We start from the raw sequence: 27,746 nt of genomic DNA, 5'->3' as shown, positions 1-27,746 counted from the left end.
GGCATTACAGAGAGGGAACCAAGCAGAGGAAAGCAGAGACAGAGAGCGTTTCAGAGCCAAAACCATCCGTCTCTGCTTTTATAGTCTTACAAAAACATCACTAAAGAGGCGAGGGGATGGAGCTCTCAAAGAGAGCCCCTCGCTATACAGAGGAACAGACAGAAAATAAGGGCTGGAGAGGGCATTCATCTCAGCTGACTGCCTAATAAGAGTGCTCCACTACCAACAGAACATTCAGAGAGGCCGAAGAGCAGGGTTTGCGTCATGCTTCCCCTCAAGTGCCTTGAAGTTCAACTCTCCATTGATGCACCATTACAATACCCACTGAACAGGCCAACGGTGAGAGACTAGATTACAACACTAAGACATTCTTAAATATTTCATTTTTTACAAAAAAACAGTTTATTGAATTATCAACAACTGTACATATCTTCAGTGACAACACAGTTTGCTACATACTTTGGTGTGTATTTTGAGACGTGTCCATTTCTTGCAGCTCTTTTCTCTTTATTTTCGGGAGGGGGCATACTAACAGTGTGATGCTATAAACAAGCTGGACAGTAAGTAAATGCCTGTGCGTTAGGCTAGGGTGTTACAGTCCATTTGGGCTTATCGGCAGACATTTTACTCTGTGCTTCCTGTATATGGAACACTATGCACACAAAACACAGTGTATGTCACTTGGGACTCAAGAAAGGGGGAAAAATAACCAATTGATCCAAATTCCAAGTCTTCCACTACAAGAGAAGATGTCATGTCCTGGTCATACAACAGCACAATGAAGTCACAGGTTTGAGAGTAGTCCTCTACTAATCGGTAAATATCAAAATCCAGGACCGATTGCACCACTGAGGAACTCTCTGCTTGTACGAGGCAGCGTTTCTGTTTTCACAGGAAGGCGGAGCAGTCAGCGAGTTTGTTTGAGAACTGAAACGCCCCTCCCCGCGGAGTCCCAACTGCAGTCTCAGGTGCCTTGCATCGGTTTTAAGCCACTCAAAAAAAAAAAAAAAAAAAAAAAATCCACAGGACATTTTACAAAAACGCCTCTGTAATGCGATTTAGCTCAAAATTGTTTTTCAGGAGGGAGGGAAAAAAAGTAAATTAGATTTCCATAAAAGGTCAGCTTGGAAAATGAACTTCTCAAAGGGAGGGGAAAACGGAATAGAATATCCTCATAGAAAAAACGTCTTAATCTAATTTCCAAACCTCGAAGGGGAAACGAAGCATCAAGGAGAGAATGAGAGAGAGGGAGAAAGAGAACCATCACAAGTGTAACAGGACACCAAAATATAAATCTATAAAAGGCATTTTAATACTCCATTATGTACACTTTTCACATACCCTCCACACAGATGAAGTTTCAGAACGAAGCGCTGCTTCACGATGCATTATGGAACGTTCTCACCGCATAGTGAGGAAAAAAAAATAAGACAACAAAAAGATTTGAAGCAAAAAAAAAAAAACAGCGAGAAAGGAAACATTGAGTGTTCTCTAGTGCCATATGAACTGGGCCGCGCGTTTGGGGTCTGTAGGGCTGCACATTCGTATCTTAGTCCAGGCAGCTCAGTCCAGGGTCACCCCAGTATCCACTCGTCCACCTCCGCGGTCAGTCAGTAAAAAGTCAGTGAGTGTGAGACAGACAGTCAGACAGACAGACAAGGGCCGTTCCTGTCTGTTTGACTAGGAGAGTCACTGGAGTGAGAAGTTGTATGTCCCCTTTTCCTCCTCCAGAGGCCTGAGTGCTCCAGTCTGTTACCTCTCAGTCTAGTAGATCACTTCATACACCGTGGCCTTCTTGTCTCCAGAGCCTGTAACAATGTACTTGTCATCGGCTGATATGTCACAGCTCAGGACCGAGGATGATTCCTTTGACTGCGAGAAGAAAAAAAAAAAGCCACAATAAATCTGGTGAAATAAAAAGAATGGAATTTTAACTTCAAATGTGCCACAAAGGGCCTGCATAAAACTCTTCAGACATCCTCTATTACTCAAAGAAAATGCTGACAGCTGTATACATAAGCACTTCTCTCCCCCCACCAAATGATGCATTAGCATCCATGCCGAGCCCCTTCAGTCATAAACACTTGAAGGGTTATCATTATTTACTCTTAAGCTGGTAGATGCAAGCTACACACGCGGACCCACATCCGCACTAAGTGGTCAGAACCCAGCGTTAATGACATACTCCAGCCCATTTCCGCTGATCGAGGCCCGGCCTGTCAGCCAGCGGTCACCGTGCCCTTTCTACTGATTCAGGCAACCCACACATTTCCTGCAGACAGTCTGTATTGATCTCTGTACCTGGAATATGCTGGCGCCGTAGGGAGTCCTCCATGCATTCAACAGATTGTCCTTCCCAGTGCTCACAAACCATTTACCTTGTCAAGGGAAATCAAACATAATTAGAGCTCTGTTCAGAATGCAGGTAAAATGGAGATATGCATAGAAAGCCAAAAAATGGAAAGCCTAGCAGAAAAGGACAGTCAAGGTTCTGTCGTTGTGCTTTATAAAAGTGCCGCCGTATAACTTCAAGATAGTGCAAAAGCTCTAGTGAAGATATGTATAGACTGCCTGCACTCAATCTGTGACACTTGAATAAGTCTCTTACCACAGTAGGCAAACTTGAGAGAGAGAACGCAGCTCTCATGAAGGTGCAGCTGGTACTTGTCAGGCTTGGTGTGGTGGAGCACCTCCACATTGCTGCTTTCCATGCCGACAGCCAGCCACTCGCCCGTAGGACAGTAGCCTAGGGAGAAGATCTGCGTTTGGGGGAATAGACACAAGTTGAGCACCATAGCTTTGCACTTGAAGTCAGCATGAAATGAAAATGTATGTTATAGGTCATATTGCGAACTATTGATCCATGTTCATTTCATTTTCGTACATATGTTCTCATCTTTCTCCAGTGACATATGCAGGACTTCTCAGATCATTTAGTCAGCTTAAACCTGCCCCTGCATGCTCACGTTCATTTGCCTACATTTTTGAGTGCTTTTTTTTTTTTTTAGAACCCCACCCTACATTTTTTCTTTTTCAGTGTTGATATACTCAAATGTAAGTCACAATACAGAGTAGAAATACAGTTGCGTCACTGTTTCCGTTTCATCATGACTTCAAAACTCCATGAAGAAAAGTCATTGTGACGTGGCCTAACCTGAGACGTGAAGTCGTGCTGTTGGAGTTGCCGGCCCTCTCTCAGGTCCCAGGAGCGGACTGTGTTATCAAGGCCACCTGTCCAGAGCTTGGTGCCATCATGAGAGATGTCAATGCAGCTGGCACCATCTGTGTGGCCTTGGAATTGCCTGCAAATCGCAAAAAGTAAAGGGTTTAGAAAATGGCATTGCTTTTAAATCTTAAAAACATATAAGAAAATGTAAAAAATCCTGAAATAGACCCACCTGACGAGGGTCTGGTTGTGGAGGTCCCAGACGGCGATGTTTCCATCGCTGCAGCAGGAGAAGCACACCTTGGCGTCGGGGCTGATGGCCAGCGCGTAGCAGGCCGGAGCGGAGGAGGTCAGCTCGGCTTTGATGCGCGGTGTCTGGGAGGCAAGATCCCAAATGGTCAAAGTGCTAGCCTCCCCTCCGACAATAAGAGTGCGGCCATCAGGCAACAGCTTACAGGACCGAATGTAGTTATCCCTGTTCTGTAGAGGGACAAAAAAATATTCCAAACAATTAGGGCATAACAGTTTGAGCTTCCCACATTACACTCACAAGTACATCAATGTTATGAGATGTTACTTTTTAGAAGCAAACAAAAAGGTACTAAAAGCATGTAGAGCTTTATTAATATAATATAAACAATAAGAGTAGGAGCAATAGTTCTAGTAAGTATGATTTTGGCCCTTACCAGGCAGTCAAGTTGAGACACTGGACTCTTGCTTCCAGGCTGACTGATGTCCCAGATTTTAACACAGCCCTTGCCACCAGTGTAGACGTGGCGAGTAGGGTTGCTGATAGTCACGGCACACACAACCTCCCCATGACTGAGTGTGTTAATCTGACGGGCATGGCGTGGGATCCCTGGACCAATGAGAGCGTCTGGAGGGAAGGGCACGGGCTGCATCTGTCCGTCAGCGCTAACGTGGAAAGAGTAGGCTCTGAGAGAGACAGACAGACAGGGAGAGAGAGAACTCCTTAGTAATCTAGTAGTCAACAGCGCACTGATTGAAGTGGGTTAATTAAATCAATTACAGCAATATGAGTAAGTACTTCCAAATGAGGTATTAAGAGGTGGAAAAGGTTGTGCTCTTAAGCACTCTCACGGAACCGTTACATAAATAGTGTTGGGAAAGAAAACGTTCGAGTGCAGCTACGAGTTATTTTCGATCATTTAATCTTTGACGGACACTTACGGTTTTCCTCCAGAGATTGAGGTGAGGCTGGCAGGGAGGCCAGGAGCTCTCATATGAGGATGCTCGAAACCCGCCTAAAGAGACAAAACAGAACATGCTGCATTACAACAAGGATCTGTATTAAAACACACATTACAAACACCACAAGCAAAGCCTTATACGGTACAGACCTGTGCATAGATTCACTTTATTTTACTCACTCGTGAAGTTTTAAAACCTTTAAGGCCTGAATTTATCAAAAAACTGGTACATATTACTTGCTTATTACAAAAACTGTGTGTGAAAAATGTCCAAAATTTGTAAATAAATCATTATTTTTCAATGAATGTCTGAATGATATGCTGAACTGAACTGATATAGTGTTACTTCTGGCTTCAGAAGTCGAATGTACCATTATTTATTTATTTTTTGCATTTTTTTTTTTAAAGCTTGAAAGCCCATACGTTGTTTATGCACAGAAAAAAAACATTCTTCAAAATTTATCAATGGCCTTTTACAGGTTTGGAACAATAAGGGTGAGAAAATGATGACCGTTTAGATTTTTGTGGAGTGTGATATTCCTTTAACTTGACTAGATCAATGTAAACTGCAAAAACAACCATGCAACCACAGAGGAATGATTTGTGCCCTGCACCTTCATTTAACCGAAAGGATGAAGCAATCAGACGGCAGGCAGTCAGGTAGCCTGAGAGCCCAGTCAATGTAACGCTCATTTCACACCCAGTCACACACACTACATCACCTCATGCACTCCCTCCACTTTCAGGTTGGGGGCTTTGGGTGACAGAGAGAGAGAGAGAGAGAGATTGAAATCGAGCAAGAAAATAAAAAGAAATGAGAGGAAGAAATTGGAAGAGAAAGGTAAGGTGGGGAACGGGCCAACTTTGGAGTAGGGTTGGGAATCCTCAGAATTTGATTTGATTTTGTTTCAGGGAGTCACAATCCGATTGCAAAATAATTCTCAATACATCTCAATTTTTCAGCAGCAGCACAAATCTTTGGGGAGTTAAGGTGGCCTATTGCCAAATTCTGTGTAAATATCATGTATAAAACATAGGCCTGCTCTGACACACCAATAAAACAGAATAAGCAGATAGTACACTAACTCTTGTTCAGCTTTCATTTGTATACATTAGAGAAACCTTAAATTTTATTTAATTTTATAGTTTTTCTCCTGCACCTCTACTTTAAAGGCGTTTGTTCACATACATACCATGGGCGAGCGTCCGTAGGCAGCAGCAGCGGCCGCACTCATCTGAGGAGAGATGTGAAGGCCGGCATAGACTCCAGGGCTGGTCAGAGAACCATTCATCTCATGGTGGCTCATCATGGCAAAGGGAGTTGGGTAAGAGAGGGGGGTGCGCAGAGCAGGGGCGGCTGCAAACACATAGACACACAGCCAATCATAAATCACCATCAGTCAACCGCGGGGAAAGGAGCTGAACTCGGGAACAGGGAGATAAATCTCAATCAAAGACCTGCCTACACTGAGCTGCTTCAAAGACTAGTTTTCCAAAAGCTGCTTTAAGCTCTGTTAAAAAGGCGAGCTTAAAAATTTGCTGAAGCTTTGGATTATTTCCATATGCAAACTCCTCTCTTTTGGTTACAATATTGGCTGCGTTTGTGCTGTACGACGCAGAAGGCGACAGTACACCTCTGCAGACGTTGATTATGAACTCACTTAGAACTTCCATCGGAGGCTTGCCCAGGATGGGCCGCAGCCCAGGGGTGGTGCTGGTACCCGGGGTGGGGGCATCGTTACGAGGCGTGGGGGTGTTGGACTTGAGACCGGGAGTTGAGGATTTGTCATTCTGCAGATGTGAGAGAAGAGAGGGAGGAGAAGGGAGAAAGAGAGTTAGAGAAAACAGAGTTAAAATCCCCCCAAACGAGGCAGCATCCAGGCAGAAGATTTAAGTGCCGCCAGAACCTAATCCAATCCAATTCTGACAAACTCACTACTCCTACGAAACTATAAACCCTGCTATTTATCCCCAAACCCATTACTGCTACAATGGAGATGAGGCTCGTTTTATCCTTCCCTCGCTTCTCCCTCTAATCTTTTTTTTTGATGCAGAGGCCCAGAATGGTTAAACGCATTGAGTTATTAGCAGGGAAGACACGACTGATCCAGCTATGGGAATGCATTATCCCTGACATTTACAGATGTATTTAAAGCTGAGGCTGGGAAACAGACATTCACTCCTGAGCCATTAGAGAGAACGGAAGATCACAGGGTGTTCAGGCTTCCCTAGCTGCCCCCTCCCATCAAACATATCTTATAATTCTGCTTCAGTGGCACAGACCCATATTCTATCAAATCTTATATGCTTTGCCACTGATTATTACAGTATAAAAATCTGGATAAATAGAGCTGATACACATAAATGCAGCATTCTGTATTAAATGTAGCCAGCTTGTGTATGTGTGTGTGTGTGTGAGAGAGAGAGAGATCCGTACATGGCCATGCTCCTTGTTTTTAGAGGAGGGGGTGCTGCCGGAAGAGGCCACAGAGGCGGGGCTGTTGGGCGTATCCTTCTTTGCTGGGCGGGGCTTATCTATGCCATTCTCAGGAGGGGAGTGGGCAGGGCTGCCTCTGGGTGTGGCAGGGTCCTACAGCACAAATATTTAACAGGAAGGAGTTAAAAATAAGACCATATACGCAAGGAATAACTGACATTCAGTTGAATTAATGAAAATAAAAGCACAAATTCAATTTTAAATTTTGCATTCAATTTCTAATAACTTGTCAACATAAAGTAGGTTTCTCACCTCGTTGGAAACATCAACCACCAGATCATCACTTTTGTCTCCGTCACTGTCCTGAGAACACAATGTGTCAACTAGTTAGCATCCCTAGCATTTTGTTACAAAAGAATCTTTTATTACAGGTTCACGTCACATCACTCACATATCGGCTCATGCTGTCCTTGTCCTCCACTTTGCGTTTCTTGGAGTCCAAGCTGTAATCTGAGGAGCCGCGGTGTTTCTCGCTGGTTGTGCGCAGACTGTCTGATGGAGAGATGGAGTTGTTCTGAAGAGGAGAAAGAGGGGAAATATGAAAATGCACCATCGGACTGCAGACTTTAACTCAACTCATTTATCTGTACATGCAGATCTGCAGGTGGTTTTCGCTGTTTTGTTCCACAATACTGCCAAATTGCTTTGAAAATAGTCCGTAGCACCCATCAACCCCTTTCAGCACACAATCGTTTTTATCCAAACCTGATTCCAGTTTATTCTGGTTTGATGTAATGTGACAAATAAATTATTTGAGCTCAGAGTCAAAAACTATTACTATTACAATGACAGGTACTTCACAGCTGTCGGATCTGAAAGAGATCCAAGCTGGGAAATCAACAGCAAGAAGAAAAAAAAAAAAAAAAAAAAAAAGGACAGAGCTCTTATCACTCCAAAACCGCACACTTAAAAAGCCAAAAGCGATTTATCTATTCCAGCTATCCGACTCGAAAACCCAAAACAGGCCTAACATAATATAGTGAGACTCGCCAAGCCGTATCTAACAACCCACAGTAGACTAAACACAGAAAAATGTGCTGGCTGCACTACAGAGTAGACACAGTTAACCAGAGCAAAGAGGGGCTTGTTTTCACTGCCCCACCGCCCTCCCTTCCTTCCTTCCCCCCATCTCACTCCCTCCATCTTCTAAAAGAGACAACAAACAGCTTCGGGAAGACATGAGCAGCACGTTAGTGTCGAACATCGGCCCATTATCTGTGAGAAGTCCAACTCGGACTGTGTGTGTGGGAGCATGTAATAGCCATTGATCCCTGTAACGTGTTTAGACATCACCCAGTACCCTTCCCTCAGAACACTGTGGGCTTGCGGTCCCAGCAGACAATGACTACAGGGCGGAAAAATGGAAAAAGGGACTTGCATCTTAGGAAATGGTGGATGACTCTGCCTGTGGCCACTGTCCATACTCACAATAATGCGCTGTAAAAATTCTTCATGAATTCATATGATTTAGCAAGCATGCTCCATATGCAACAGGACTTTGAGTGCACTCTGGGCACTTTCTCAAAACAATCCCTCTCCTAGAGCTTTACTCATCCCGTCCCAAGAGCCTTCACTCAGTGTGAGGCAACAAGATTCACAGGGGAAAATGTGGCCAGATCACAGGAAGCCTAAAAGGATTCAGCTGAGAAGATGAAGTAGCAGACTGGGCCGAACGCCCAATAGTCTCTGTTTCTCTCGCTCTCTTTGCATGATGTCTGACCTTCTAAAGAGATGCTTAGCGTGACTCATTAAGGAGAGTCACCAGCGTGCTATCAGATGACCTTAGACAACGGCAGCAGCGAACACACAACAGCGCCTGGACTGCTAACCGCCAGAGGAGCTCCCCTTCCTTCAGACATGACTGCACCCATTCAGGCCTCGCCGGGCCAGCAGAAACCCAATCTCACGGCCACAATCAGCCATCAGAGAGATTTAAGCCCCGTCGAATAAATGCCTTTTACAAGGGCACAGAGATGAGAGGGAGGAAAACAATTCCCGCGCCTGTGCTCATACATATTTATCACGCTAGCAAAAGAGAGCGGAGAGGGGCGGTAAACAAGTGGAGATAGCGGAGGGGTGGGTAGGAGGGGAGAGGGATAAAATAAATCCCACAAAGGAGGGAGGGAGTAGTCGTCGTCTTTAATTGTGATGAAATTATAGAGCCGCGCTAATCTGCGCGCTGTAATACGAGTCATTTCCCATCTGCGGAGAGATGTGAGTGCTTATTTCATAAAAAGCTTGTTTCTCTATTAGTCATTTTAATGAACGCAGATTACCATTTCGTGCACGAGTTGCGTGTGCTTCAGGATGAAGGATCTTACTTGACATTTACATTAATGGAAATTTTCTTAGGCATGAAATGGGCCAAGAGGTGCTTTTCACCCAGTAAAACTAAGACATATTGGCTCCGTTTCAAAACCTAGTGAGCCGCCTACTGAGGAAACATTAAGGTATCATTTAAGGTGTGCTCCAGACATGAAGGCTATACAAAACACTATGCAACTTACTGCTGCTTTCTAAGAGAATTTGTAAATAAAACCATAATGGCGGACAAAGTGTGAAAAATGTATTATATAGCCCTAGTTTCACAGACACGGCTTAAGCTAGTCCCAGACTAAAATGCATGTTTGAGCCATTTTAACTGAAAGCAACTTGCACTGACATATCTTAAAATATGCCATCGTTTTGTCTCAAGATGCACACCAGTAATGTTTTTTTTTTTCTATGGCACGTTTATAAAAGCTACTTAAATGTCCTAATTGAACTAAGGCCTAATCTTGGCTTAATCTAAACTCTGTCTACGAAACCGGGCCATAATGTTTAAAGTTATAAAGTATTATATATCTTATTCAATACAGAAAAGCATGGATACAATCAGCTAAGAATAATATAAAAAATTACAAATAGATTATTTTATCCAATATTAAGCAACATGCTAACTCCAAACTCTACAGAAATCAGCAAAGTCTTGAATCTCCTGTGCAGAGTTGCTGCCTATCTAGACAGCTCACTAGGTTTCGGAAGAAAGCTACCAAGACAGAGAAAGAGAAGAGGACAACTGAGGCAACAGGAAACCTGATACTCACTGTGCTCTCTGTAGTCAGCAGACCCCGGTTGGCGTTGAAAGACAGGCAGAACGGCAAGACAAAACAGAGATAAACAAAAGTCAGTTACCCTGACCGACTGACAATCAGAGTTAAGAAAGGATTTCATCAGCAGGCAGAATATGTCTGTTATGTACACAATACAGCTAGCAAACCATTAGCATGTGTCCTTTATTAACCTTGGCCAATCATTCAAGCCACAGAGAGTGTCGTGTATGTTCAATCGCTTTATACACTCTCGGTTCTTCTATGAAAATTGGCTGCATCCTTAAATGGCAAGCCATGAGAGTAGCGTACTCTTATAAAGCAAACCTAAGAAGGTCAATAATGTCAGCAGCCTATAAGAGCTGCAATAATAATGTAGGGAAGGGTGTTACGAAACAAGCGTTTGATTCACACAAGAGTTCTGTATGGCTGAGCGACTAATGTTCCACTCTCTTGGCTTTAAATGAGAGCAGTGTGCGAGTCTGCTCCTTACCTCGGTGCTCCAGGTCATGGTGGTTTTTTTCATCCTTCACTGGCAAGTGTGGCTGACTTCCCAGGGCTCCCAGAGCCAGCAGGCCCGAGCCAGAGCCGGTGACTGGTGGGATTCCTGGTGGCTGAAGGCCAGAAGGGTGGGGAGGTAAAGCCACAGGGCCGTGGGCAGCATGAGAGAGGTGCTGGGCCTGGAGCTGCTGCTGCTGTGGAGAGACAGACAACGAGTGGGCCAGAGGGAAAAAAGTAGAGAAATTCATGCCACAATCAAAACACACTGCTCCTGGGAGGCCAATTCAGAAGCACAGACAGGGGTCCTGGGATATTTATGTCCTCACATGCTTGCAAGACATATTTGAGGATCCTGCAAACAACCCTGTCTTTATGTTGATTGGATCTTAACCTGAAAATATGAAATATTGCAGTGTCATGCACTCAACTGTAACAAAATCTGTGGAATATCATCACACAAGCACGTAAATTCACTCGTTAAATAATAAAACTCTCACACTCATACACTCTCCAAAAGAGTCGTCAAGCCCTATTTAAGATACAGTTTAAAGACAGCAGGCGTTGGAATGCTGTCAGCTCATTGGCTTAACACCACCTGCTCCTTAGCCCCATCAAAACGCTGGACGGCTATATTTACTTCCCACACATTTGGGTCTGGTTATTGCACAAAGTATGAGTCACTCAAGAAAACCAAACTTTAAACACCACTCCAACAGCAGCTGGGCCACGCTTTTGTGTGTGCGTGCGTGTCGAGCGGCTGCGGCAACGGCGGCCAAGAGCAAGGGGTCCTGTTCTGGCACGCTTTCAAGCCTCCAATACCTCCATCAATATTTGAAAAGCTTGGAGGAAACTGACGAGAGTTAAAAACCACTCAGCATGGGAAGCGGGCAGTTTAAAGCAAGGTTAAATAATACTTAGCAGAGCCACCAATAAAGAAAAAAAAAAACAGCAACAAAAAAAACCCAGCGCCCACAATTTATTAGCATCCACAGGAAGAATGAATTATTCACACGGCTGTTAGAGCACATACCGCCCAACTATGTACAGACCTCACCAGTCAATCAATGACCATTTACGGTCATTCTTCAAGAATCCTGATTTTTTTTTGGCTTGATGTAGAAAGGGTAGATGTTATTGGCTATGTACGGCGATCACGGTGGTACAACCTTTCAGAATTATCAGCAGGTCATTAATGCCATGCCATAAGTAAATATCAATACTAAAGGCTTATTTATAAGTCTGGAATGCTCCAAAAGCTTGCCCTTTTCCAGTGGGTAAATCATTATTAAGATGTCCATCACAGGCCCTTATTCGGGGCGAGTATAATTGCTAACAGCTTTGCGGATTATTTGCACAGCTGGCTGTATATTGAGACTCGGGGCCTTTGAGATTGGCAGGAGAGCGAATGGTATATAGAAGAACTCCGCTTGGGATTTGAACCTGCAACCTTACCCTCCCCAACACAACAGAGCTGCCAAGCCAATTATGAGCTGTGCCTCAGAGTGTGGATCTGTGAGGAGATGTGATAAGGAAGCGTGTGTGTGTGTGTGAGGTGTGTGTGTGTGTACCGTGGCACTAAGCGTGGGTGGTGGGCGCATGTTCTTGAAGAGAGAGTGAAAGGGCAAGAGAAAAGAAGAGAGATAGCGAGAAAAGAGTGGAAGTGAGTGACTGTAAGAGAGAAACAGTGTAGGTGCTAGGGTGTTCGTGTGGATGTGTCAGGAAGTGAAGTGAACCGCTAGTGAAAAGGGTGGGGGGGTGCGTGTGTGTGTGGCTTCAGAGATGACGACTGACCACATGGGAAATTAAAGAAGCCGTTGATTCATGGGGGAGAACCCTCCCTGCTCATTCCAGCTAATGAGCCACTGATGTGTAATATGCATGGACAATAAGAGAACCCTCATTAGAGACCCGGCTATAAAGACAAGAAAATAAAGAAATAAAATGTCTCCAGTAATTTAATATTCCTGCATAAAGACCGTCTCAACTGGTGCTAATCTCTCCCTCTTACAGCAAAACAATGAATCTAGGGCCAGTGTGAACAATTAACAATGGACATATAAAAAGATAAGTGGCTAAATCTGACAAGCGCCTGCTTCTATTCTCAGGTGTGTATGTTAAACAACCCCATCCTGAGTTTAGTGCTGTAACCATGCAACATGCAGGCCTGAAGGGATTCAAAAACATAAAGCCCCATGATTCGCCCTCTTGGTCACAAACACACTTAATTGGGCCCACAGCACAGGCGGGGGGCAGTCTTAATAGAGATCTATCTATACATCCACAGCAGATGACTGCCCACTGCATTGAGCTGGGCAACTATAGCTAAAACAATTATATCTTGATTTTTTTTTAGCCTTTGGACAACATTCAATATATATATATACATCTGTATATTTTAGTTTTGATAAGACCGAATTCTCTTTAATTAGAAGAATCGACATTTTGACCAAGTAGCCAATTAAATTGGCTAAAACGTATAATGCAAGAAGTAAAATACAGTGTTAAAATAGAAATAACCAATGCATGTTTTCCACTGTTTCTGTTCACTGTTCAGCCTATTTATTTTTATTTATATGGACCAATACAACAGAACATGGTAGAAGAGAACAAATCTTTCACTAAAACTTTTTGGAAATTGTTGAATCAGAGTACTAAATCATTTAATTGAATATGACAATTTCAACTGACTCCCGGGAATTAATCAAACCATCTCTAATGCAATATATACTAAAGTGTCCATCAAAGACGCTATTAAAGTCACAAGACCGCAAGGATCAAAAAAGTCTGATGATATGCTCTTTAAAAAACCTAATGAATAAATAAGAAGCAAATTGTGAATATTTATTATAAATCGCCAAGAAGACCTACCACTACAAGTGCAAACCACACTCAAACTACAAACTTAACCACAGCCTATTAACTCCTGATAACCAGACCAGTCCAAACAAAACAGAGAGGAAGTTAAGCATGGGGAGAAAGAACTGAGAAGAACAATATAAAATGTGTACATAAATACTTGCTTTTCTAAAATAAATAAGGCTATTGTAGATAAACACACACTGTCGGTGAGGGCAAAAATGCTGATCTGCTGAAGGAGGCCATCTTAAGACCTCTGATCAAAGTCAAAGCACAGCAGAAAAAAGAGCCGCTGCCCTAGATGCATCCTATTACCAGCCCTGAGGTTCATCAATAAGAGATGCTGGTGGTTTTTGCTCTGGGAGAGTGTGTGTGTATGTGTAGCTCACATCTCACCTCTGCCTTATACTATTTATGAGGACTCTGGCACCTGCATGAGTGCCTACTGTGTGAATTACAAATACCCGCCAACTCAAAGAAAAAAAAAAACTCTCTGACAAGCAAGTATGCTTTCTGATTTTCAACTTTTTGATGAGTCCTGAAAGAATAAGAGTTGGTCTGCTGTAAAATAACATCAAAGCTATCAGACGGTGATCCTTCCTGGATATAAAATGCGACCACATAACTGACCCGTTCAGACCCGATTCCTGGAATTATCTCAGAGTAAGTGTCAATGCTCAGGATCTTATTGAATTCCAATATCAGACAACACAAATCCACCCTCAAACCTTCACCTCACCATTATCAGATTATTCAGCTGTAGAGCATTCTTAAGAAGGTGAATCAAAGCAGGGTCGGATCAGAGCTAGCTTTACTTCTGGATGTACAGGGGTCAGATTTGTTTTTCCCTACGTGTTAATAGGGATCTGGGTCTTTGCCCCTGATCAATAAGTGACGTTTAGAAGGCAAATGTGGACAATTCTAAGAAAGGAACAGATGTAGTAGCTCAGGGATATGTGTGCAAGATCCTATTTGTCTTTAATTCCCAGCGCAATCCAGGTCAGCAGAGAGGAATGAGACTCCCTTGTAAAACCTGATCTAATTAAAGGTATCCAGCCTCTAATGCTCAAAGAGAGCTCTGAACAGCTTCTAGATGCAGACTCAGGGGACAGAGGATGCTAAGCACACTCATGCCACATATAGAGGAGACTAAATAAAGCTTGGTCAACAGTGTCCGGCTGTACATTAGATAAACAACAATGCAGCTATGAACCAATAAAGAAAAGCAATGAAATACAAGTGAGACCTAATCAGAGATTGTGCTGCAAATAACCATTATCCATCACATAAACTTTCCATCATTCTCTTTTTTTAATCAGTTAGTAAAATATTGTAAATGGTTTATGACAGATAGTGCCAACTTTCATCCTAATATACCTATAACCGCATACACTTCCTCACTCAATCAACAAATACATTTTAATCAGCACACAGTATGCATGTACATATCTTTAAAACATCAAAAAGGCATTCATTGTAGGGGCAAACCTGCACATGATTAAAATAAGCTACTAATTTCAAAATTAATCGTTAAATCAGTTAATAGGGTTATTTTGCATCTACAACAGTGCAGGTTTGCCCCGATTTTAGGGTCAAATAAAGTAATTAAAGGGTATACACACGGTGAGAGGCAGATTGGGAAGTCCACGTACCCCGATGATAGCATTCAGTTCAGTCATTGTCACTTGCTTTGCACGTTCAACAGCTTGTGCTACTTGCTGTTGGTGCTGCAAGAGAGAGAGAAAATCTGGTTAAATTCAGAGTCAAAGCAAATTCAAAAACCTAAAAGTTCTTAAATAATAATAATAATAATAATAAACAGTACAATTTAGGACAAAAGATATGGCTTAAGCATTCTATAAAGCTCAAAACACTACATCTAAAACTAAAATCAAGCTCACCTCTTGTGACAGAAAAGGCATAATCTGGGCTAGAATCGCATTGAGCCTTTTGGCAATCTCAGTCTGGAAGAGGAAAAGAAAGAGGGAAAAGTTAAAAAAGGGTTAATTTACTTCTGTTAAAGTGCACCACTAAGCCTTTTTTAGCATTTCCCAACGATTAAGCCAATTACCACGGCAATCAGAACCGCTTGACTCGGCACACTCCAAACTGCGTGATATTGACATGTGAAATATTTAAAACATTATGAGAGCCCAGGGGAGAGAGAGAGCACAGCTGCGATGAGTGTATACTCCAAACCACACGAAGAACGAGCCAGATACACTGGAGCTGTGTTAAGAGTAGCACTGCACTTCAGCTGCCATCAGCCTGCAGGTACAGTCTACTAGCACACAAGACTTTCTTTTTCACTCTGAACTACACATTTTCACCTCTACCATTATCACCACTGATATGTAATTGCACTAAAAAGAAAAGCCTGATTCCGTTCATTTCACATGTCTCCACAACAAAATGACTGCCAACTCCTGTTGTTTAGCAGATGTTAAATAATGCAGACAGTCCCTGAGGACATGTTGGAAGCAGACGAATGTGATAAAAGACTTAAGGGCTGACCACAAAAAAGCTGTTTTATAAATCCCAAATTTATGAATTTCCACCATCTGAAAATTGTACACACATGGTTCTAAGTAGCAGTCATAGCCAAAAGATGTTTAGCATCTTTTCTGCTTCAGTGCTTTTATAATAATAATAAAAACAGAACACGCATTTAAATCACACCAAATTCATTTAAAATCGAACAAGTTATTCAGAAATTAGGCCCAAATGTCTGTAGTAGGGGTGTAACAATACCCTCATGTCACAATTCGATACATATCACGATACTGAACTCACGATCCGATATTATTGCAATACACAAAGACATACGGTAAAAAGATAACAAAAAAAATGTACTGTTGATTAAAACGCTAAACTCGGTATTACATTGGGAGTGGAAATGAATAGGCTTGGACTTGGTGCTGGTAACCCAATGCACAGGGCAATGTTGACACCAGAATAAAAATTCTCATGATTCTAACGCTGAAACACAGATTTATTTTAGATGAATATGAATATTTAAAATAATGTAGTCCACATTTTACTGGTAACATAAGGTATTTGGCATTATCAGGACCCACAAATATTCCGCCATTGCATATTATTATATTCAACATTATATATAGTAGTTTAATGTAGTACTGACATTAAAACTCTGTAAACTTGGATTTTTTCCTCACATCGTAATTTTCATTTTGGGTGAACTATACTCAACACGTATTGTCACTATCCATGATACGATGTTTCATTTTTGTATTGCGATATATTGTGACACGATATATTGTTACACCCCTAGTCTGTAGGAATACTGACATCCTTAACATTTGCATTCCGATGAGCTTTTACAACACAACAGAAACTGTTCACATCACAATAACGAGTCTAATGAACAAAGGTGGATTACGTCCAGAGCTGTCAGGAGCCGAGGCCTATTTTGCCTTCTCCAGACCCCACCTTTTTCATTTTCTCAGCAACCCACCCCCAAGTCCCTCCTTCATCTAGCCCACCGCAGGGACCCGACCTTCATTCTCTCTCCACCCGCCTGACCGTTGCCATGGCAACTGTAGCCGAGCAGGCCCCATCTCCTATCGCGCGCCGATCATTATGCAAATGGTACCTCAGCTTGACCGTAACAGCCTGTAAAATCATATTACGTGCACACAGGCAGGTCATTAAATTGAATTTTCGGCCTGTCGATCGGCTGAGTACCGCACACGAATGGTGGATAAAAAGGCGAGCAATAGCGGAGGATGATGTGGGGTCGTTGTGAGAACACATGACAGTAAAAGGAGGGGTGTGGGGCAAAGCCGGGACTCTCCACCCAAAGGCTAGATGCAGCTACAGTAGGATGTACTCCATCCCTCTTCCTTTCCATCATCATACGCCAGCAGGAACACAGCACGGCCGACATCACAGCCTCTTCCACTGATGAAAGGAGCTCACATCACAGGTCTGGCACTGGCTTTGACTGAGACCAAAGGAGAAGGGGGAGGAAAGCCTCTGAAAAATAACTCGGCTACAGATACATCATCTATAGAATTTATGAGGCTCAGTTCAACCCAGGGCCAGAACGGAGCACAAACACATCACAGGGATTTCGGCTCTATTTTTCATTTCAATGGCAAACATGCAGCACTGCGCCGACCAGGAAATTATTTAGAACATATTGCTGAAAATGGCAAGTGGTTGCAGAAGCCAGACACAATTTTTTTTTTTTTTTTTTAAACAAGATATTCTGTAACACCCAAGAAAGTTTTGCTTCCTCCCAATGTCGAGATAAGCTATAGTGGAAATATGGTTGAATAAACCATGCAACACCATTAAAAAAATACTATAGATGAGACGACCATATAAAATGACATGCTGAGCATAATCTGAGATTATGGATATTAGTCCATGTCAAAAGCATGTTGCTACATCACTAGGCTATATAAAAAAAAAAATCTGTCATTTAGAAATGCACAATATATATTTGACCATACTGCTGTTAGATATTAATTTTTTTAAAGAAAAGGCCAAAACAGGTTAGAATGACAAATACTAATATATATATATATATATATATATATATATATATATATATATATATATATATTTTTTTTTTTTTTTTTTTTTTTTTTTTTTACATATTACATATATGCAATTATTTAACAAAAAAAATTAAAAAATGATATATATTATATATATTGTTTTTTTTGTTAAATATATGCATGTGTGTATTTATATATATATATATATATACACACAGTTCACACACATATGTAAAAACAAACTTTTATTTTGGATGCGATTAATCGCAATTAATCGTTTGACAGCACTAAAAAAAAAAAAAAAAAAAACATATTGTGCATCCCTAAACCAACTTTACACATTCTCAAAAGCTACAGTCAAACTTTGTGTGACAAACAGGGTACAACTTTAGCTTTCAGCCACCCTACTATACCCTGGAAAAAATTACTAGAAGAATGCATCAACAAAATGTTGGTTGAAAAGCCAGCTCAGTGTATAATCCTTATTTGCTGAGATAAACCGCGTCAATAGCAGCCTAACATTTGACAGGATTTGCTGAGAGGCCTGGAGAGCATCGAACACATTCCTTAAGGGCTTAACGCGACGTTGACAGCTGGCCGAGTGAGGTCAAGGGTTGCCTTATCTGACACTCACTCTAAAGCTTCATGCTTTATCTTGCAAAAACAATCCCTCTGTCGGGGGAAAACATGTCCAACGGCGGTGACGTATACAAAAAGTCGGCATACACTGTGCGTAATATATGAATCTATGATGAAAAGCAGTGCTGTGCATTGAGCTGGACAAGCAGAGCTTTTAGCTACAACTGCAGATAAAAATAGGATGTCACTTTAAGCAGATGAAAGCCTGCCTCTTAAGTGGCGAGCTTCACGCTCTGGTACACAATTACAGGTACTCGGACCTGTCTAGCACCATTTCAAGAGCACTCCAGGGCCAGGCTGTCAATGGCGTGCTGAAAGCTATTTGTCTGTTGCCATCAGCGCCAGCGGAATGGAGTGAGACGCTGATGAGCATTGAATATAGAGGAAAACAACTGGCCCTTCCAGGCATGTGTCTCCATCACAAACAATACTTGACCTAGCCGGGTTGATGGGCCCCTGTATTCTGCCAGGGTGAGAGGGTGGTAATGCTCTCTGACAGCCTCATGCTCTGTAGTAAAGGTATAACAAGGTCTATATATGTGTGCGCCGGAGGTGAGCGCAAAAGCTTAACAGGGTTGTTAACTTGCAGCACTTTTGAGAACTGGCATTAAAATTTACCTGCATTGATCGGCGTTAGTAGAGCTGGGCTGTAGGTCTGCACGGGTGGCTAGCTTATGTTGTCAATTGTTTTTTTGGTCGTCTCTCACATACTCAGCCTCTGCAAATAGCCCTGCTCTATTATGCATGTGTTTGGAGTGTCATTGTACAGGTTCACCTGGTTTCATGACCTAACCACCATAAACAGTATGACAGAGCAGGCCTGTGTTTCCCAATCCTCCCACCTCTTTATCAGAGGCTTTGTGTACTCATCTCACTGAGCCAGTCAGTTTGCTTTGGCTCACATAGAGAAGGACAATCCAGCAGTTAGCAAACACTTCCTAGGGCACCCCTTATAAATCATTTATCAGCGTCCCCGTGTCAAGCCGGGCCTGACTGGCTCAATCTGGGTTTGACAGCGAGGAGAGGGGAGGAGATTCCCTCAGAGTCTTACAACAGGTGAGAAAAACTAACAAAATAAGCCACGCTGTGAGTGCACCTCAGTCATCACAGCGGCTCATTGACATGGAGCAGCTGCATTTCCTCCCTCGCTATGGCTGTCTGCAGGTATCAGACGCTAGCGTGCATCCTGAAATTCGCATTACGCCGCGACTGTTTAAAATACAAAGTGCCTAGAGACCACCGAATGGATGAGGAAACAGATTGCCTAGCAGTCAGAATTAAATCCTCGGTGCTGAGAATAATGTGGTGCGGATCCGGCAATCTACGCAACCTCGTTGGTAAACCATTCCCCACCTGGCATCCACTCCTGGGTTCAGTTTAGCCCAGATCAACAGACCTGGATAAAAGGGTGGGATCTGTGTGTTTGCTTATGAACACTATTACCTCCCTCCTCTTTAGCAGGTTAAAATCTGCGTTGGATGAATAATTCAATAGTGCATCCACAGGCTCTGTGGCGGTTCCTGATAAAAGTCAAGGCGCTAAAATGGATCAGTCGATTAACCCATTTACACCAGCCAGCCCTCCCAGCCTCTATCCTTTTACTCCTTTTCTCTCACTCTTCTGTCCCTCAGCTGCCAGTTGGGAGATAAGTGGTTAACAGGAGGCATCGCAGGGGCAAGGGGCCTGACAGACAGAGGAGTGCAGAGACTCACACTGTGGACACTGATGGATCGCCATCCACCAGCTCCTCCCTGATGCCATTAACCTTCATAAGGTGGAGAAGGGGAGCAGGCTGAGAAAGCTGGGTTGTCTCTTAGGTGGCCTAACTACATCTGGTGCACAGCACAATCTCATTATTATCTAGGGGACAAGACATGTACAATGCGTCACAATAATGTCAGGACTAGGGCTGCACGAAATATCGTTTTAGCATCGATATCGCGATGTGCGCATCCGCGATAGTCACATCGTAGGATGTGCGATGTCTAGTATAGGGATAGTTAATCCGTACGGCTTAAAATGCATCTGATTCTCGGATTAATTGCAAAGTTTGACCATCATACAATGAAAGTTTATCATTTGCAAGTGTTTCATGTCATGTCAGTTTAAACATTCAAGCAATTTTAAACCATTTGAGCGCACGAAAGAGCACTCAATTCTGAACATTGATGCACTTAAACAACGAATGCTGTTCTGAACGGACACATACATGCAAAAAAAAAAAAAAAAAAAAAAAAAGTCAAAATGAACGTAAAACATTGAGCATCCTCATAAAACACAGTCGCTTATGGCTTAGGTGAACTAAACAATTAAGAAAGAAAACAGGATGTGTAACAGTTTTTTGGATCGCACATTCGGACTTAAAGCGACAGTAGCCTAATATTCCTGCTGCTTTCTGTGTCATTAATGTTAATCAAACAACAAAAGACAAAGAGAAAAATTACTTTTGTAGCTTTAACACAGATTAATTACATTTATACTGTGAAAATTATATTTATACTGTATTTATGCAGTGCTATTTTACATTTGATTGTTCAATTTCTGTACCTGAATACTGTTAGACTTACCTGAAAAATATAAAGCACTATTTATTTATTTTGTATCTTTGTTCTATTATATTTATCTATGCTTATAATTTGTTCATTATTTTCTATGCATATTCACTCACATACATAATCACCCCAATGATTCTAGAATGATTAATTCTTTCCAAATAGAGCTATTCAAGTCATCTGGTGAATTTTATATCACAATATATATCAAAGAAAATCAAAATATCGCAATGTCATTTTTTTCAAATATCATACAGCCCTAGTCTGGACATATCAGATTAGTCTTTGTAAATACAGTGGAAGAGTAACCTAAATTTGAAGGACAATTTCGTAGTAGTAAGGTGGATGAAAATTAAGAAAAGAAACAACTAATCTAAAAAAAAAATCAATAGTTGATAACAATATGAAAACAGTCACTTAGTTCTTATGCTGTGCACAGATAACATTTGTTATTGATGTCACTTCGCAGTATACAAAAAAAAAAAAAAGGAGAGAAAAAAGGTCACAACACAATTTGCCCAGTGCTTCAAAGAAGGTCATAATAGGTCATATAGTTTCATGATGTTGGCTTCAGGCGCTTATTGGAAAAGACATGGAATATAGATTAAATCAAAGAAATAAACGACCAATTAACCAATTATTAAAATATATGTTAGTTGCAGCCCTAGAGAAAATGCAGGGCAAGAATTGATTGGAGGGGATGAATTCGTGGCAGTCTGTTTTTCCCTTAGCATTAATTTATAAAGGGTGTCTTAAATGTGCTGACATAATAGGGACTCCACAGACTCTGCTCCCTTTAGTCATTAAATCACACGGCCCCTCCTGCCAAAGTCCTGACTTTAATCTTATCAAAGCTGTCTGACCACACTCTACTCAGCACAAGCAGGAAAAGAGACTTGACTCTGTGTGTGTGTGCTTGTAATGTCCTGACTTCTATCTGATTCTAACGACTGCTCAAAAGAACACAGTCTACAGTCTCTCTCTCATCATCTCTACGGAGAGCACTTCACTTGTCTCCTAACACACCGGTGTGACTGCATTGACTGACATCTACACACACAGCGCATGGATCCTCTGTGACTCAAAGATTGTGTGTAGAGGGATCAAAGGGCTACATACCTGTTTGTGCATTTCAATGTTCAGCCCATAGGACATCTCATAGTACTGAAAGAAAGAGAAATGAAAAATATTCAGGGTTTTTTTTCATTCAATCCGAGCCACATCAAACATTTTCACCTCACATCAGAGAGTAGAGAAAAGAAAGTCAGATTCTAGTGAAACATGAGGGGGGAAAAGAAGAGAACAGGCTTTTGCTGCGCACTTCAAAATCATGTCCCATAACAGCCTCTCTTATATCTGCACAGCTTCTTTTTCCCTGTATGATAACGATAAAAGTTTACAAAGGAAATCCCACTTGGTTTTGAGGTCAGAGCTCCCATACAGTTTGACCAATAAAATACTCTATTTCACATAAATCTTTTTTATGGGAAAAACAGTATTTTATTGGTCAAAAAGTCTAAAATAATAATAAAAATAATAAGGGCCACACTTTAGATTAGAGTCCAATTCTCACTATTAACTACAACTTTTGCCTCAAACTCCTAATTACTGCTTATTAATAGTTAGTAAGGTAGTTAAGTTTAGGTATTGGCCGGATTAAGGGATGTAGAATATATTCATGCAGAATAAGGCATTAATATGTGCTTTATAAGTATGAATAAACAGCCAATATCCTAGTAATATACATGCTATATAATCAGTTTAAATCATATTAAAAAATATGTCTTGTTCAAGCAAATATCTTGTTAAAGCAAAACCTAATAATTAAAAAAAAATTTAAAAAAGGAGGATTAAAAAACACCCTGCTGTCCTCTGCAAGTCTAGATTCTGACACTATCAGCTCAAACAGTCAGCATGGGGATTCTACATGGTGTTTACCTAACCTCTCCTCCCTCTTTTCTGACTGACATGCTTTTTCCTGTGAATGGAATGTTTAACTAGCGTCCCTGGGTATTGGTTAAAGTCATTGCTCGCATGTTTACACAAGATAAGAGAATACACTTCCACAGTTTAACCTTGTTTAGTTACACTACGAAAAGCTTTGTTTTTCCTCTCCCTATCATAAATCCTAACATGAGGCTGTTTTGATCTCCTGAACGTCTACGATTGAATTTAGAGCTTTGGTGTTGTGTAAATGATTAAGCCCGTGATTAAGATTAACAGTGAATTTATGTAGCCGTTTGTTTGTGCGTAAAATCTGGTTATCAAAGACGGAGCGCTGCAGAGACTTTGGATTTCTGTTGCGATCTAGTATTTTCCCACAGACGCCTCTGGCACTCCTCCATCACCCCTCACCCAATTTACAGCCATGCATTTGTCTGAGAGCAGCGTCTCCTTGGAGAATAATCAGATCCACACACAGAGGGAGGTGGAGAGAGGGGGGGAGAGCGAGGGGGGAGAGAGAAGAGGGGACAATGCTGTGGTCATTGACCCCTACGGTTAAGGGTTGGTGTATGAAAGGGCCCGAGGCTAAGAGCAGTCAGTCAGGGCCCTTTAATAAAGCAGGAGGCTGAACTAAAAGCACCAGAGGGGGTTTCACAAACACATTCTAAAACACACACATACAGAGAGACACGCAACAAGGCATCTGCCTTCACCCCAGCTACTAGTAATGGCAGCTTACATATCGGCTAATCTTACCATGACATAATGGCGCTGCATCTCTGTCTTCTCATTGGCCAGTTTGTCGTACTCCACTTTAAGACTGGGATGAAAACAAAACACATTAGCTACTGAACAAACATGTGTTTTCACTGCTTACACCCACAAAAATAATCCACAGTGCAAACACGAAGCTAAACAAATAAACTCACATTTTACAGGGCTTCATTTTATTAGCAGTTTTAACACTTTAAATTAGGAATGCACAACGATATTAAATTTCTGCTCAATGAAAATAATTATTTTCAAATTATGACAAATAACTTCTCATATTTGGGCCAATAAAATAATTATTTTCATATTATGGCTGATATTAAAAATCTAAACTATGTTTTTTAGAATAATAATGAAGCATAAATAAATCAAATAACATAAATTTGTCACTCTCAAATCACCAAACGTTCAAGTTTTGTAATGCTAAAGTGATTTCAAACATAATAATAAACAAAATTCAGTGAAATATACTAAAGAAAAATATATCTGAATAAACAATTTTATCTCCTTATTGTAATATGAAAAACACACTTAATGAAATGGTGCTTTTGAAGTTTAAATCTCCATTGCAATCAAACATAATCACTTTAAATATGTTTTCACATTTAGGCCAATACAATAATTATTTTCATATTATGGCTGATATTAAAAATCTAAACAATGTATTCTAAAGAGTAACAATAAAGCATAAATCAAATAAATGTGTCACTCTCAAATCACCAAAGTTCAAGTTTTGTAATGCTAAAGTGAATTTAAACATCATAAACAAAATTCATTGAAATTTGAAATATATCTGACAAATATGTTTTCATATTTGGGCTGATACAATAACTATTTTCATATTATGGCTGATTTTAAAAATCTAAACTATGTTTTCTAAAACAATAAGAGTAATAATAAAGCATAAATAAGGTAACAAATCTGTCACTCTCAAAACATCAAACGTTCAAGTTTTGCAATGCTAAATTGAATTCAAACATCATAATAATAAACAAAATTTACTGAAATTTACTAAAGAAAAATATATCTGAATGAAAATGTAATTTTATGTCCTTATTGTAATATGAAACACTATTAAAGAAACTGTGCTCTTAAAGTTTAAATCTTCATTGTAATCAACAATCGCAAAAAAACATCGATAACATTGGCTAATAACCGAAACTGTGCCAATACATGCACTTCTCCTTCACGTTTTTCCCACCAAGCACACATTTTTTTTTTTTTAAACATGAATTAGATTTATTTTTCCACCCTTTCGCCTGTGAAACACAATTAGGCCAAGCGGTAATTGTACAAGCTACTTTACGGCCATATAACTCTAAATTATTACCTGTGATACTGGGCTTGCAGGAACTGAAATTCGTCTTTGATCCTGTCACACGACTCCGCCACTGTGAATTTGAAGCCTGGCTGACCAGGCTGGTGGGGCGCCTGAAAGACAGCCATCACATCAATCAAACTCAATTACATCCTCAGAGAACCAAATTTGTTTTCCACCGACTGCAGAGCGAGCCTCTAATGCATTCTGGGCCCTGGGAGAGCAGCTCTAATATTTCAGCCTGAATGAGGGCTGGGGTGACATCCACGCTACAGTGACATCTGGGAGATAGCTGGAGCACCAGTAGCGTTTTGACAAAGGAGGCGGGGGGGATCTTTACAGTTCTGTGTCCGCCGTTTTAGTGCCTCACAAACACCGGCGGGAGAAATGGGGTCGCCTCGCTTGGATAGGTCTGAGCGTGCCAAACTGCGCCTGTAAAAAGCTGTTGTTTTCAGCCCCTCTCTCTCTCTCTAAACCAGGTGCTTGTGAAAAACATGAAAATGTACTAGAGAACAAAGACGGTTTCTTCACCATTCAACGTCAACTACTTTATTGACAAGAGGCGTCAGAGGTTTTTACCTCACTTGATTGTGCTTCCAACCGCCCTGTTCTTTCACTTCAAAGAATTATCACAGGCACCAGGGCTTAGCAAATCAAATGAAGGTGCACATCATGCACATCAGGATGTCATTCGTCATGGACGGGTGGCTCTGCCCTTGCTCTCCAGCTAAACTGATGCAGATGTAGCAATTATGTTCCATATCAGTTCAAGATGCACTTACCGGATGCCGGCCCTGTGGATACATTCTGAAATGTATCCTTTATTTATTGGAGGTCTATTTGGTGGGGGGTGTCCACTGGCACGCCACTGTACTGTAAAAATCAGCCGGACACGAAGCCCACTGGACGCTGGGGGCAAAAATCCTCTCAGATCTCTGTTGCTGCAACCCAAACAATGAAAAATAAACAAACAGACGAGGAGGAGACCGTTACAATCAAACAGAGGGTTAAATAACTTGCGTATTTTCACCTGCACTTTAACAACAACTCGACTCATTGTGTCAGGGGGGAAAAAAACTACATGCGCTCGAGCGCAACCACCTCTACTATTACAAAAAAAAACCCACGAACACTGATTAGAAATTTGGTGATATTTTGACAGGACCTAATCTAGCACTTCATATCAGTTGAAAGAAACCGAATAAGAAGCCCGTGAATGAGTCGCCAAAGTGATAAGTGATGAGCTCAGTCAGTATGTGTGTGAGTGAGTGTGTGTGAGAAGCGTTTCAAGTCTCGGTTCGTTGGATAACAAGCTATTGTCGTTAGCTAACCTGCTAGCCCACTGTACCTGTCTTTGTCCGTCCGAACTGCCGAATCACTTCCAGTGTTCCAGTAACTTCTGAAATGTTAATCACGGCTTCAATATCTGAGAGAAAGATACGGTTCCTGGTAGACGCGAACGGTGGCGAACATCTCTCGCGCGCTCGCTCTATCGCAAGAAGCGACTCGATGAGAATCAGCAAAGAAATAAAGAGACGCCAAACTCCACGGCGCGAAAAAAGGTTCGTGTAATCCCCAGAAAACACTGCCAAAAATATACTTCCGAATTTGAAGAGGTTTGGGACGTTTAAAAGTGTAACGTTGTACTTCTTCGCCGCTCGAGCATTTCCCCCTTCGTCCAGCAATGCAACCCTGTGCCACACACAGACAGTCTACTGACACGAGGGCTGAGCCACTGAGAGAGCGCCTCCTGCTAGCCAATGAGATGAGAGAGCTGAGAGTTTTGCCCTGCCTGCCAATTGCAGGGCCGCGTCCCCACGTGGGGACTGCATCCTGATGCATGACATCATACTCGCCATTTTAGATCAGAACAGGTAGCTCGTAATGCTGCCTGTGAACATTTCTAGGTATTTTTGAACAAAGTGGACCGATGCCACAGTGAATGTCTTTGTTTGGAGATCTAATACAGTCACAGTATAGACACAGACATCGTTCTAAGAAGAAAAACAACAACAGTATAGTGCGTTACAAACAGTATTATTTATTATTTATGTCGGTTAAAACATTAAATGTTTAGACTAAGTAGGTTAGCAATATGCCTTAAAGTTTTTAAGAGGAAAACGGTCTATGAAATGATGACGATGAGATCACACACATAATATTAACGGTTTTCTGGCTGACGGTTAATTTAAAGTTGGTGTATATAACACGTCATAACTTCTAATCTATTTAATTTTCCTGTTTAAATAATGCAGGTTCAGTCGGTGTTTACAAAACATTATTTTTCAGATTTCTCAAGCTAATGTCCCTTTTCATAACATAATTTTGCACCTCAACGAATTCAGTCTACACGAATGTGACCTATCGTCAAGATGGACAGATAGCTAGCGTTGGGAATACGATGATTGTTCAGGTTTGATCTCCGTGAACAACGGCCATGTCTGAACTCAGAAGAAGAAGCGCCCAATCCTGTGCAGTTTCTTCTGTTGCACCCACGTGGGATCCCTTTGCGGCTTTACAGCTTCTCAGCCAATCGCAGAGCAGCATTCATATTCTCTCGACTGCAATTGGACAGTAAAGGTTAAGGCTGTCATTCAAGAAGGTTTGTTGTCAATCAATACCACGCGGGGTCAAGCGCTGACAAATGCCTGTGCTTCTCGCTCTTCTGCCCGTGAA

General features: G+C 41.5%; 1 protein-coding gene across 5 annotated transcripts; it reads right to left on the bottom strand.

Moving 5' to 3' along the window:
- Positions 1 to 383: 383 nt before the first annotated feature.
- Positions 384 to 26,880, bottom strand: tle3a (TLE family member 3, transcriptional corepressor a). Of its 5 annotated transcripts, none has more exons than XM_048168043.1 (21): positions 26,419 to 26,880; positions 25,853 to 26,011; positions 25,083 to 25,183; positions 23,738 to 23,801; positions 22,157 to 22,201; positions 15,222 to 15,284; positions 14,943 to 15,047; positions 10,457 to 10,655; positions 9,961 to 9,968; positions 7,266 to 7,388; positions 7,127 to 7,177; positions 6,815 to 6,967; positions 6,039 to 6,168; positions 5,571 to 5,734; positions 4,358 to 4,431; positions 3,853 to 4,102; positions 3,399 to 3,646; positions 3,155 to 3,302; positions 2,609 to 2,759; positions 2,302 to 2,378; positions 384 to 1,872 (listed from the first exon to the last, which is right to left on the bottom strand). In XM_048168043.1, the coding sequence occupies exons 2-21, from the start codon at positions 25,874 to 25,876 to the stop codon at positions 1,765 to 1,767; spliced, it is 2,286 nt and encodes a 761-aa protein (XP_048024000.1). In that variant the 5' UTR covers positions 25,877 to 26,011; positions 26,419 to 26,880; the 3' UTR covers positions 384 to 1,764. The 5 variants fall into 5 exon arrangements, with proteins under 5 accessions (XP_048024000.1, XP_048024001.1, XP_048024002.1 ...); XM_048168044.1 differs by having other exon boundaries at positions 10,457 to 10,658; positions 14,973 to 15,047; XM_048168045.1 differs by having other exon boundaries at positions 14,973 to 15,047.
- Between the last annotated feature and the right edge of the window lie 866 nt (positions 26,881 to 27,746).

Source organism: Megalobrama amblycephala, linkage group LG19 (genome assembly GCF_018812025.1).
Source record: "Megalobrama amblycephala isolate DHTTF-2021 linkage group LG19, ASM1881202v1, whole genome shotgun sequence".
NCBI classification, from domain to species: Eukaryota; Metazoa; Chordata; class Actinopteri; order Cypriniformes; family Xenocyprididae; genus Megalobrama; species Megalobrama amblycephala.
This window is presented reverse-complemented; position numbering and strand designations above follow the sequence as displayed.

What these genes read in the sequence shown, in the direction of transcription:
- tle3a (XM_048168042.1), bottom strand. Translation starts at nt 25,876, where the DNA reads ATGTATCCACAGGGCCGGCATCCG. An exon ending in TGCAGCGCCATTATGTCATG is followed by an intron (nt 22,202 to 23,737) that starts GTAAGATTAGCC and finishes TCTTTCTTTCAG; the next exon opens with TACTATGAGATGTCCTATGG. An exon ending in GCCTCCGATGGAAGTTCTAA is followed by an intron (nt 5,735 to 6,038) that starts GTGAGTTCATAA and finishes ATGTGTTTGCAG; the next exon opens with CCGCCCCTGCTCTGCGCACC.